Here is a 13,944-nt window from a genome sequence, read left to right on the forward strand (position 1 = left end):
AGTAAAGATTCCACCGTTGACATATGCAGAATATTAAGATTTTGAGTAATACGGGTCCAAAAACAAAACCCGTCTCACAACTCCCCATTCTCCCTTAATATTATATTGTATCAAATTAAATACAAAAAAAATTAGTGAATTTTACATTAATTGAGTCAATTCTAATGTACCCTTATATTTTCGGTAAAGCTTGAAAATTATAGAACAGGCCAGGCTTAATCAAGTTTTCATGAAAAATTAATGTACGTTCCGAACTCGAAGTTGTGCGTCCGTCTTCGTCTATCATAAGTTCTATTAAAAGTCCTCTTTCGCTTCAATAAGCCTTAATTTTATAATATTATATTATATAAATATTTCACAAGCAACAGAAACCTCTTTATATTAATATATATACAAAACGAAATTAATATTTGCTTTCACGGCAAGAACAACTTTTTTCTGTTTATATGCGGCAACACTTTCATTGTTTCATAACTTTGACAGATGGGAATATCTAGCAAGATAACGAACCTGATAGAAAATAACTATGAGAATACTCTATATGCGGTTTGGACGGGAAAAGAGGTATCCGACTATTTTGAAACCTACACTGGTGTGAAATAAGGATGTCTGTTGTCGCCTTTATTGTTCACTTTATACCTAAATGATTTGTAAGGTGGACTATTGGTTGAGAGCATGGTGGTCTTCAGAAGAGGCGGACAACTTTCCCAGGCAGAAAAATGGTGGTGCCAAGGTGAAGAAATTAATTTGGTGGCAGAATATAAATATCTTGGTGTTATTCTCACAGCCAAAATGGCATTCGGCAAGCACTTAGAAGCCAGAAATACTTCAGAAAAAGCTAGTATTAATTGCACATGGAACGATTTTTTAGCGAAGCCATTCATTGCATTAAAATCGAAATGGAAGCGACACAAACTTACGGAGCGCAAGTTTGGGGTTATGCCTTGTTTGATGAAGTAAATAAACTTCAACGTTACTTCATTAAAAGAATCCTTAAACTACCCGAGCTCCCTCCGAACCATGCAATAACACTAGAAACTAATTTAGAAGATAGCCACATTCATTCTTTAGAATACACATGAAGATACACTTGAAGTATATCTGGAAAATATATAAATACAGTTGCAACAGACTCCCCCACAAACTATAACAAGGCATCTTAAGTAAAAATGTGTTTTGGCTTAAGCTTCTGAACGACATGGGAATGGATTTCGGTCTGAAGTTTGAAGAAAACATCACCACTACAGACGGGCAAGGCCTGCTGTGAGCAGCTTCTTACCAAATGAAAATAAAAGATCTCAACTTGGCAAGGTAAAAAGCACAGTCAAGCGCGAATTTGTAAACATTTAGACTACTCAAACGTCAATCAAATGCGTTACCGCAACGGATCCATTATGACATGCGCTTCGCTGTAGCAGAAGTTAGCACTGATTTTCCGCCGATTCGCTGTACGCATTTGAGTATATCTCGCAAAATTAATGAAATCCTTCTATGAAACTTTCAGAGATTACTGAACATGGTTTCAGCTAATAATGAAAAAATAAGAGAAACCCCTAAAGAAGGGCACTAACAAACAAAACAATCCAAACATTTTGAATAAAAATATCAGGTTTAAAAAAAAAACATTTTTTAAGTATATTTCATCCTAAAAAACAAAAAAAAAATTATAAAAATGTACAAAAAAACCGAAAAGTATGTGACAAAACTTTCCACGTCTGATAAATCTCAAAACTATTAAATGTTTTTTTTTAATGTTTTCGATTTACTGCTTACTATATCCAAGTCAACAAATAAGCCAATTTTCCAGAAAATTTACGATAATGCCTGAATACTTGGATAACTTAATAACTAAAGTGGCTTAAGGCGAACTTTTCATTTGTGAAACTCTAAGGCGGTCCTGCAAATGTATGCAAAAATTAAGTCACTTCCTTCAATATTTATTGATGTGCATGTTGTGCTCATTTCCATGCATTGCGTCTAAAATATTACATCCAAGCGGTGTTACCACCTTCATCCAAGCTAATACGCAGCAAATTTTGCAAGCTTTTCGAATTCGTTACGAAAAAGTGTTACTTCGAAACTCCCTAAACCTATTATCTAGTCAAACTTTTTTACAACAAACAATAATCAAAAATTTCACCAACACACTTATTAGCGCGCATACATAAGTGTGTGTATCTAATTTCCAAATTGCCAAATTACCCAGCTGACCTACGTACTTATATTCCTATGCAACCTATTTGTACTCAGCAACATTCCCCTGATACTTCACATGCAAATTTCCTAGTTGCCCTCAGGACTTCATTTGACCTCCTATTTTGGTAAATACAACACTTACTAACAGGGAAACACCCTTAAGGGTTGCTCAAAATTGGTTAGGCACCACCACATGTATGATACATACACATGCGCTCCACAAACTCATAACTACAAAGTAATTACATGAGAAAATTCATCATACAAGTGTTCATTGTACGGTTATTTACTATGTGTATAGTGTGTACGTATGTATGTATGTATCATATCCATATGCTCCCACATTCGGGAACCACAAAATTTGAAAATTGCACTACTACTAACTGTGCAAAAAGGCGCAATATGCCTATGGCCACGCATGCAAAGCTAGGCATAAATACATACTTACATATGTATGTGCATACATATATTGCCATATATGTAGATAGCTATATTTTTTGGCTCTATCTGGCTCTCCTTAGGGCAATTTAAAATTTTTTGGATACCCAAATAGCACAGTAGCATTTATTGCAGTTAAATGAATGTTCATATGTACGTAGGCATGTAAGTGTACTTGTAAACTTATGCCTACAAACCAAATTATCAGCTCTATCTTTTAGACTCTGTGGAGTTTACTACTGTTTTATGTGGTTTATTATCCACAGCCTGTGCTAAGTAAATATGTTTGTGGTATAAATGTTATTGCCTTAGGCTTGGCAACTTATAATTTTGTTAATTTAATGGGCGTGCAGCGCAAAACTTTCAACCAAATTTGGCTTGTTACCTCTTAAGGACTTAAATAAATTTTAAAAGTCAAGTATATTAATTTTTTGTGAAATCCAGTAGATTATTAAATGGGATTTAAAAATGCTTTGAGTACGCAGCGTAAGAAACTAAATTAAACTATTAGTCGATGATAGGTAAAATATGGTTTGCACTCTAATTGAACAGACTCCAAATAAAAAAATAAATAAATAAATAATTGGCGCGTACACTTCTGTTAGGTGTTTGGCCGAGCTCCTCCTCCTATTTGTGGTGTGCGTCTTGGTGTTGTTCCACACATGGAGGGACCTACAGTTTCAAGCCGACTCCGAACGGCAGATATTTTTATGAGGAGCTTTTTCATGGCAGAAATACACTCGGAGGTTTGCCATTGCCTGCCGAGGGGCGACCGCTATTAGAAAAATGTTTTTTTTTTTATTAATTTTTCTTTCACCGAGATTCGAACCTCCAAATATAGCGAGAAAATTACGTCGATTATAGTTTAATATTATATAATATTCTTATCATAACGCGTGCGTATTCCCATTGTCATTAGTTCCTTACCCAGCACCGGTTCTTACCCTACGCTTTGGAATGGAATGCGCCTTACTTCTTAATGAATTTACCAACAGGCATGTCCTAGGATGCTTAGGTATGATTCTTCTTAGTATCAATCAGCTGTGAATTCATGGGTGAACTGTTCTTTTAATGTATGTGCTGAATCCCCAAGTGATTTTTAATCATTCACAGAGAATTTTGATGTTCTTCTGCACTAGTACAATTGAATATGATATTTTTTGGTTATTATTTAATTAATTGTAATAAACAAAAAAATTTAATTAAAAAATATAATTTTATTTTTTATACATTGATGTTTAAGTTTGCCTGAAGCATCGGTTTTTTTGAAGTACATAGCATGGCTTTGCGGAGCAGCATTACCCTCTAGCCGGGTGCCTCCGTTTCCAATACCGGTTCTAAACAAAAAATAAAAAGCTATTAATTAATTTTTGCAGATTTTAATACAATACCAATAACTGCACTGTAAAGGTCCTTGAATACTTTAAAACCAGTTTCCCCCTGCGTTATTGAGGCCATGCACTGGTACAGTGTGGTGCTATACCGGGAAATCATATTTACATTTTCCCTGACAACAAGTCGGCGAAAAAATTTCGAACAAAGCAATCGACAACCTTCAAAGTAGCCTTGAAGTGGCGCACATCTCTTAAGGGGTTATACGCAGTTATGAAGCAAATAAAAGACGGGTTGTCAAGGATTTATCCTGAAAAAACTTCAGAATATTTTAATTTGAAAATTTTTGGCGGTTATAAGAACGTAACAAAATTTTTTATTTATGAAAATGTTGATTATAGAGCGCGCTGCAGGCGATTTTTGGAACCTCCTTTAAAAAAAGACGATTTACGGTGTACATCGTAACTCAGGATTGGATTATCTGAAATCAAAAAACCAAACAAATTTTGTTAATATATTAGATTATCTAGTAATTAATCGTTCGGCTAATCAAAATAGTCAATTTTCACAAAATGGCAGCTTTTAAAGGAATTGATTTCGATTTTTACGTTAAAATTTGGCCGTAAATTGATTATAAAATGGAAAATAAGTATCAGATTTACAAAAGGAACGATTAATTACTAGAAAATGTATCTTTAAAGATTGAGTCAAAACGGTTGACCGATCAAACCAGCCGTTTTCGAGATATCGTGTACACCGACTTGAAAAATGCCGTTTTGAAAAAAACACGTTTAAAGTTTCAATACCTACCTTAAAACGTGCCGAGGCATCTCTACATATTTAGGTATAACTCCGAAAGTATTGCTTAGATCTACTTCAAATTTCGTGCGTATACTTTTGAATATATGTACATTACAAAAATGCAATAAAAAAATCGATTTTTTTTGAAAGTCATAACTGCGTATAACCCCTTAAGGAGGTGATTGAGTCATTTCCGCCAAATGTAACGCGGGTTCGTGGCTATTGTAACATCGAGTAGACTTGTAGGTCTGATGAATTAGAGAGACTCGGTACCTAGAAAACGTAGCACATAACATAAATATACCCTTACAAATATGCAAGCAACTTTATTTTGAGAATAGATATTTTGCGAAATCTGGTTTTCAATTCTAAACGCACAAAAACCCTTCTAAGCCAAAATAAGCGTAACCTTCGTACACTGATTTCTATTAGAACGTGGTACAGCTACCACTGCAATCTATTCTACGCTAAACTTTCCCCTGCTTGTCATCTAAATTCGTTACTAAAACATACATACAGCCACCACACAACACTGAATTGCAAATAAGTGGGAAATAGAAAAATTGAACAGCAGAAAAAAACTAGCGCGATGTCTATTATATGAATTTTGTTTGGGTAGTTAAAATACAGTGCATGCTTTTTTTGTATTTTTGGTGTTTTTTTTTTTTTTTTTTGTATATTTTCTCCTTCTGGCAGATAACGTAAATTCATCATTAAGAATTCATATATTAGGTTATATTTACGAGAGGAGAGATAAATGAACAGCGCTCTGCTCCCCTTAAGCGTTTGCTTACCTTTCACGTCTGAATTCATGACCTGATAGCTCACATCTCATTTCAACGATGAAAAAGCAGTGATCCCACCACTCGTTGATTTCAATAAAGTAAATTTCTTAAAATTAGATTTAATTTCTTCTTTTAGTACTAATATTTTCTTTTAGTACCATAACATCCCCAATAAAGTACAAGATGGCGCAAAATTAGTCACCCTATCGGAACATTCATAATTTTTGCTAATGGCGTCGTCCGTCAATCATATTGACGCTTATGAAATAGACAGCTGCAGCATACAAACAGACAAGCAATAGAGCGTGTAAAGGTCAAAAGAAAGATTTCCATCACTCAAAATCATTTATTTTTATTTATTAAGAAAGTTATTTAAAACCAAAATTGGATGATTAATTTTGCGCCACCTTGCATAAAATATATTTTACAATGATTTTATCTTCGGAAGTGGCTTAAATAGAATCAGTAAATATTTTTCTATAATTATACAATATCAAATTTGTTATATTTTCTTTGCAGCATGAATCGTGTGATAAAATCGAAAGAGCGCAAGCAAAAGCAAACTTGTCCGGGACACAAAACGTTGCAGGTGCGTACTTGATAATAACATAATTAAATATTATATCTACCACTATCGAAAACAATCTATTAGCAGACGTACATTAGGGTGCATCACCCTCCAAATAAAACGATATTATTTTCCATCGGAATTATAAAGTTCATTACACTTTAAGACTTGCACAGAAATATTTCGGAAAATTAATATATTAAGATTTACGTGAACTGGGCTGATTTGAAAGTACTGCCAAAATCGCATTATTTTTATTTAATAAAATTATTTTAAAAATACTACATTTTTTAAGGTATTTTAAAACGGGTTTAGCTTACGTAAATCTTAATATTTTTGAAAAATAGAATATACATTGTGTAAAATAAGTACCCGTAATTTAAAAAAAAAACACATTTTTTCATATTATTCATTATTATTTGTTGGATCGCCTTCAAAATAGGCTCCTTTTGAGCCGATACAAATATTCCAACGAACAACCCAGTCATCCATGGCCCGCTGGTAGGCCGGCGCCGGGATGGCCTTCAGCTCCTTTAGCGAATTTTTTTTAATGTCTTCAATCGACTCAAAACGCCTTCCCCGAAGACGATTGCTGACTGGTTTGCATATCGTACTCGTAGACCCATGTCTCATCACCAGTTATTATGCGTTTCATGAACGTAGGGTCCGTATTAGCTCGGGAAACCATGTCTTCAGAGACCTCCTTCCGATGCTCTTTTTGCAAAAAATTGAGCTCTTTCGGAACAAGCCGAGCGGCGACGCGGCGCATGCCCAACACACCAGTCAAAATGTTCTGAGCGGTCATGTGAGAGATGTTAAGCTCACGACCGATCTCTCTGGTACTCAAACGACGATTTTCAAATATAATTTTCTTAATTTCTTCGACGTTTTCGTCGGTCGTAACGATCGATGGTCGTCCGGAGCGAGGCAAATCTTCTACCACTTCACGGCCCTCTTTGAACGTCTTGTACCACTCGTAGGTTTGTGTTTTGGATAAACACGAGTCACCATAGGCTTCCCGCAACATATTTAATGTATTGGCACACGTAATTTTGTTCGCAACGCAAAATTTAATGCAAACCCTCTGCTCCACAAGTTTATCCATAGTAAAATTCGCCAAGTAAACAAAAGATCAACTCACTTTGACTGCAGAATAAAACACATGGCCAGTACAGATTAGGGAATTTGAATATAAAAAAATATAAAGTCGCTTAAAAATCGCCCTGAATTTGTAAATTATAATTTTTTTTCGTACGATGTTGAACATTCTCTGCCACAAAAGCGACTTCTGAACATGTGCTGAAATTGAATTGGCTATAAACTTGCATACCCAAAAGTTTTTTAAAGCTTCTGGCGTAGGTCTTAAAATATAATAAATCTTATAATTCCGATTTAGAAACCCCAACATTTTTTAGTGATACACCCTAACGTACCAAACATTCCTATGTATGTGTGTAGTGCTTAGAAATGCATAATTATTTTATATTTAATGTAAATTAGTTCAGCGAATAAGAGAGTGAGAAGTCCATATCTCTCTTTTTTAACATGAGTTCAGCGTCTTCCCCACATGTCAAGCAAACGTCATGAGACTATCAAAATACTTATATTTACATACAGAAACCATATTTGTTGGAATATTGTATTTCACGCTTTCATTTACTTAACAATCAGAGCATTGATTTGAGTTATTATGGTGTATATTAGGAATGTACTTAATGAGTTGAGATCTATTGTGCAAAACCTGCTGAGGTACCCTATATTTTAAAGCTTTTTAAAAACTTTAGCACATTTCGAGCTTTATTGTTCCATAATTTATATAGATGCACGGCACTATCAGCAAGGTGATGTAGACGTTTTCTGCCTTTCATATTCCACTTATCATTCGCATCGCATTACTCAGTAGACCCCCAAACAGCACTGTCAAGAAATGTTGATGTTAAAATAAATGATATATCTATAATAAATTAGGTATGTTCAAACCAGCACCTACAAAATATAGATATTTACATTAAAAAAATCAATTTTAAATAACCTTTTTCATGAAATGTGCTTTTAATGCGAAATAAGTTTTATTAACTGTGGTAAAGTTACAATAAAAAGTGAGTACAGAAATTAACTTCTAGAACAAATTCTGTTGTAATTCATTTTTTATAAATGAAATCGCTGTTAATGAATTTAATTTATAAAACCAAAAATCTTTTTTGTTTTCATTTCCCGAAAATATGCGCCCTTATTATAAGCTGACATAACGAGAATACTACCATACTTCTTCTTCTTCTTGATTGGCGCAATAACCGTTTAAGCTGTTTGGGCAGGGTTTAGTAACAAAACGCGCCAATCGTTTCTTTCTCGTGCTAACCGGTGCCAATTGGAAACACCAAGCGAAGGCAAGGCCTTCTCCATCTGATCTTTCCAACGCAGAGGAGGCCTTTCTCTTCCTCTACTACCACCAGCTGGTACCGCATCGAATACTTTTAGAGACGGAGCGTTTGTATCCATTCGGACGACATGACCCAGCCAACGTAGTCGCTGGATTTTTATTCGCTGCTCTAAGTCTACATATGTATGTTATCGTAAAGCTTATACAGCTCATTGTTCCATTGCCTACGATACTCGCCGTCGCCAACGTGCAAAGATCCAAAAATCTTCCGTTAATTCTTTCTCCCAAACACTCCAAGGAACGCCTCATCGGATGTTGTCATCGTTCAAGCTTCTGCACCATACGTTAGAACGGGCATGATGAGAGCCTTGTAAAGTCTTAGTTTTGTACATCGAGAGAGGACTTTAGTACTCAGTTACCTACTTAGTACAAAGTAGCATCATATTTGCGTAGCTAAATCCGCTCTACTTTACTGCGTCTAATTTACAATACCAGACTTTCACAGGCAGACGAGTAATAAATTAAGATTCGAATTTCGTACGAAGTTTGTGCGACGTAATACGAAGCTTAGCGACTTCTCTAGTAATTTATGGAAATTAATTTATTAATTCTCCATAGGAACTTATAGATTAAGGGAGTTAGACTAAATCAATAGGAAAAAGAAAGTTTTTCTCCGCCAGTGAGCTCTTGCTCAGTACATTAACTAGACCCCAGTCCTGCATTTGCGTATGTTTCTGCTTGCCTTCACCAACTAAATGACAACCTTTCCTGTTCCAGACCCGCATCACCCACCAAGAAACACTTTTACGTTCCATGCAACAGGAAAATTACACACTGAAACGCAGCATACGTCACTACGAACGCTGTCTAGACGATGTAATGCGCAAGGTAGTGGATGCCATTGTTGCTGAAGACATACTCCGCGAAGAGGTCACCATGCTTAAGAATCGAGTACGCGATTTGGAAGCGCAAAATGCAGCGCTTTCGGCTAGTCCCGCCAAAGGGCGTGACGAAGGCTACTGTACCATGAGCAGTGGGCAGCCACAGCCGTCGAATGGGCATCTGGAAGATTTACCCGAAGAGCCGGAGCAGTGGTTGTTGCCGGCGGAACCATGTTCGACTGAAATGGAAGACTGGAGCATGTCACAAGAGGAGCTGCCCGCCGTCACGCTGGATGATGAGCACCAACATTTGCGTGGTGCACGCTTGTCGACAAACCTTTCTAGGCAAAGTGGTGAAAATGACTGGATATGGAATTCGAATGATTTCCTAACATCGACTACAGCGGAAACGGATTCTGAGTCGGAAGCGATCTCACAATTGCTGCAACAAAAGGTGAACCTCTAATATACTTGTGCATCTATGTGGACAAATAATTTTTAAATCTAATACGCTCTTTTACTTTCACAGATCGTTTACTCCGAGGATGAAGATATTGCACGCACTGAGTTCACCAACGAATTCTACAAGTTAGTGGATATACGTTCTGCCTCGGCGCGTAGTCTCTTCTCCTACATCGAAGGCGAAACAGACGATGAGGATGACGATGATGAAGACGCAGCGTCTAGTCTTTCTGATCGACGCGTGCGTCTACGTTGCAAGCCAGCGTTGAATGGCAACCGACTGAAAGCGCCCAGCCCGACGCCAAGCGAAGCGGGGCGCGCGCAAGTGACCAGCTGCTCGTCCAGCGAATCAGACGAACACTCGCGTTGTACGACAACGCAACACGAACTGAACGGCAGCATCGTCGAAGACAGCATTGAAGAAGAAGAGGAGATGGACACACAATTGTGTGGCAATGAAAGCAGTGATATCGAAATCGAAGACATACAACTAGAACCCGAGGCGTTGCAAAAGCTGAACGAACAAGAATGCATTGAAGCGATAATACGCACGGAACTGCGAAGACCTGTCGCTGCTGGACCAGCGCATCTAATGGTCAAATCCAAATCGATGATGCACAAAACGGAAAACGAACTCAGCAATCTCAATGGATTGCTACGAAACGGTGTAACCGTAAACGGCAACGACGGTAGACCGCCGCGTGTGGTGCGTAGCGAGAGCGTTAATGGCGCCATAGTTGGCGGCAGTGGCAGCAGCAGTGGCAGTGGCAGTAGCGGTGTGAGTCGTGGTTCTGCAAGTGCGCACAAGTTGCAAGAACGACTGCAGCAAAGACCGGCTAACTCGTGGCGCAAAAGCAGCGGTTGGAAGCGCGTCACAACGCCGGCTAGTTCGCCCACAGCGCCGTTATCACCGAAAAAGGTGAGGAAGTCATGTTTTTTCTGATGACTAAAACGTAACATACATTTTTTATTCACCTTTTTTCGTGCTATAGGAAATGAAAACGGAGATTGTGCGCAGCTGTGCAAGCGCGACGCCAAAAATACCGCCAACGCGTATACCAACTAGCGTACAACAGCAATCGCCGCCGTCGCCAAAGCAACACCAAAGTGGACCAATACATTTTGGCGAAACGCAACAGCAGCAATCGCAACAGCAGCAATCGCAACAACAACAGCAACCAATACGAAAATCGAAAATTCCTCCGCCAGTTCCCGTGCGACGTTCTTATGCGAGCTAAAATTAAAATACAAATATAAATACAAAAACAAATATAAAAAAACAAAACTACATTCAGTTAATAAAATTAAGTATTGATAATGTTATAAAACGATATGCACCGTTACGGTTGAAGCGAATCCCAAAAGTTAATTAATTTAAGCAAATTTATGAAAAAAGACTTATATGTGATATTTGAGCGAAGAAAAAGTATGCAAACGTAGATGTAAAAACCAACACGAAATAAGAGAAATCACGAGCAAATTGCTGAATAAAATTGTGGAAGGAACACAAACGTAACACCAAAATAGAAACTGCCTACTCTACAAAAACCAAAATAGAAATAAAATGAAAAAAAATAATAATTACTAATCTATTGGCGCAAAAAATGAGGATTAATTTTGCGAATTTTTTTTTTATTTAAATATATACATAAATATTAGCCTGTAAAAAATTAATTGAAAGTCGTAAAATGTAAATTCACACTGCCTCCATACTCGTATTGTCTATACTAATATTTATGAATCAAGTTTTGTAGTGTGGCAAGCAAATTTACATTTGATATGCATATATGCATAGACACATACATACACATAATGTGTGTATGTAATTAAAATGAGTGATTTCTACTATTTTCACCACACTCCCACTACCGATGGGGAGTGCTCACATTTGGTTGCAGAATAGCGAAAGCCAACCGAGTAACAGACACTTCCATCTCTTGAAAGTGTACTCATCAGTTTATTCCGGATTCATCCGTTATATGCTGGAATGTAAGATAGTATGTCGAGGGGAAGCGGCTCGTTGGTAAGTTTCGAAGCGAAATTACTATTTAGTAGACATTGTAGATATATAATAATTTGGTAAGGTGGAAACACACAGAAACAGTTTTGTATTTATAAGCAAATGCAAATTTATTAAAATTTGTGTACTGTTATACATTAATGTACATATGTATGTACATATTATCGAGTGTTACATTTCAAAATGCTTGTTAATATTTGTTAATTCTAAGAAATTTACAAACCTAGGGTACATATTTTTGAGAAAATTATTTATTAATAAAAAGAAAATTACTGAAACAAATGGAACAACTAACAGTTTTTGGACTCAAACGAAACTTCACTTAGATATTGTATTTTTTTGTGAAAATAGTTCATCCCTGCATGAATGAGTCAATCCAAACTTTAATGCATGAATGAGTCAACCCAAACTTTAAAAGAAAAGAACTTTTCATGCTAAAAAAATTTAATATCAATGTGTACACTTATTTATTTATTTATTTTTATTTTTTTTTTTACTACTATTTTATTAGAACTTGTATGTAACTAAATGTGTAACTTTTAACCACGCTACCTTTTAAAAGCATTTAAAATTCAGAGCAATTAGTTAAGACTAAAAAATTCAAAAGTAGGTTTTTCTTCTTCTTTTTCTTAAATAATGCGCGGTTATCGCATTTCGTCTAGTTTCACCAATTGCGCCTGTCGTTTCTTTGTAACCGGCGCCAGTTGGACACGCCATATCAAGCGAAATTCTGCTCCACCTGCTCTTTCAAACCCAAATAAGGACTCACTCTACCTCTGCTACCACCAGTAGGTGCCACAACAAATACTTTACAAGTGTTTATATCACTTGAAACGGCAATGCCTAGCCGCTTGTAGCAATTAAAAAAATTTATGAAAAAATGAAAAATTTTAATGTGAAAAAGAAATCAAAACTTTTTTTCGAAATATTTCAAAATTCTATAATTTAAAAAAAAAAAAAAAAAAAATAAACATAAAGCGTTTATATATGTATCTCTTCGAACGACATGACCCAGAAACCGCTTCTAACAATTTAAAAAAATTCAATGAAAAAATAAAAAATTTTAATGTGAAAACTAAATCAAAAATTTTTTGAATATATTTCGGTTGAATATTTTCGAAATATTTCTAAATTTATATTCTAAAAAATTCCTATCCTAATTCTCAACCGAAATTTTTAATACGTAGCTCGACCAAGCATTAATTAGTTTAAAAAGAGATAAACAACAATAAGAATTTCTACCCAAAAAACGTTGAAAATAGTCTATCCAAGGCATAGTGCGCTTTTAATTAGTGTCTATAAAAAAATGTTCAAAATGTTATTTTTTTTAATTAAACTATTTTATAATTATTTGAATTTTTAGTAGAAACCAACAAATGTTAAATTTTTTTTTTGTTTTTTTGTTTTTAATTAAACCATTTTTTAATTATTTAAATTTGTAGTAAAAACTGAGTTTCACTTTCTTCATTATTTACTCATAAATTCTAAGAAATTTGCTAGAGTAGTTAGGGGTCATAAAACTATTTTATACGAATAATGTCACTCCGAAAAACTCAAAAATAAATTTCCAAAAAATTCATCGAATTTTTCATTTGCTAAAAGTTTTCAAGAATTACTTAAATTTTAATGAAATATTCCGATAAACTTTAAATGTTAGTATTTTTCGTAATCAAACTATTTTTTTTTTACTAAAACCTGCCATTAACCCTTTACTGCATGAATTAATAAAGCGTTGAAAAAAAAACTTTTTTCCACAGTGGAAATAGTTTTATTTTAATAATGAAACAGTTTCATATTTTTTTTTTTTTTACGGAACCATATATAATATAAAAAATAGTTGTTAAGTATAGAAAACAGTTGAAAAGCGGAAAACTTATTTTACACCGAGAAAGATGAGTACAGCGACTCCATGAAAAAATATATTTTTTTGTTTGTCAAAAGGTGTTAACGTTTTACTCTGTTATCGTTTTTTGAAAATTAATCACGCGCACTTCGATTTTGCTTTTTCACCCATTTGTATCATACAAAAGTGAGGTTATTTCAAAATGTCATACACAATTCTGTTGATTTTTTTGCGTTCT

General features: G+C 35.3%; 1 protein-coding gene across 2 annotated transcripts in view; it reads left to right on the plus strand.

Annotated features, from left to right (window-relative positions):
• The window catches only part of LOC128868675 (uncharacterized), a 174,826-nt gene extending 163,717 nt beyond the window's left edge, over positions 1-11,109 (plus strand). For both annotated transcript variants that reach the window (XM_054111020.1, XM_054111021.1), the window contains 4 exons: positions 6,072-6,141; positions 9,278-9,835; positions 9,911-10,762; positions 10,836-11,109. In XM_054111020.1, the coding sequence (XP_053966995.1) occupies positions 6,072-6,141; positions 9,278-9,835; positions 9,911-10,762; positions 10,836-11,081 (1,726 nt within the window). In that variant the 3' untranslated portion in view covers positions 11,082-11,109. The remainder of the gene's footprint in view (positions 1-6,071; positions 6,142-9,277; positions 9,836-9,910; positions 10,763-10,835) is intronic.
• The last annotated feature ends 2,835 nt before the right edge of the window (positions 11,110-13,944 follow it).

This window comes from Anastrepha ludens, chromosome 6 (assembly GCF_028408465.1).
Source record: "Anastrepha ludens isolate Willacy chromosome 6, idAnaLude1.1, whole genome shotgun sequence".
NCBI classification, from domain to species: domain Eukaryota; kingdom Metazoa; phylum Arthropoda; class Insecta; order Diptera; family Tephritidae; genus Anastrepha; species Anastrepha ludens.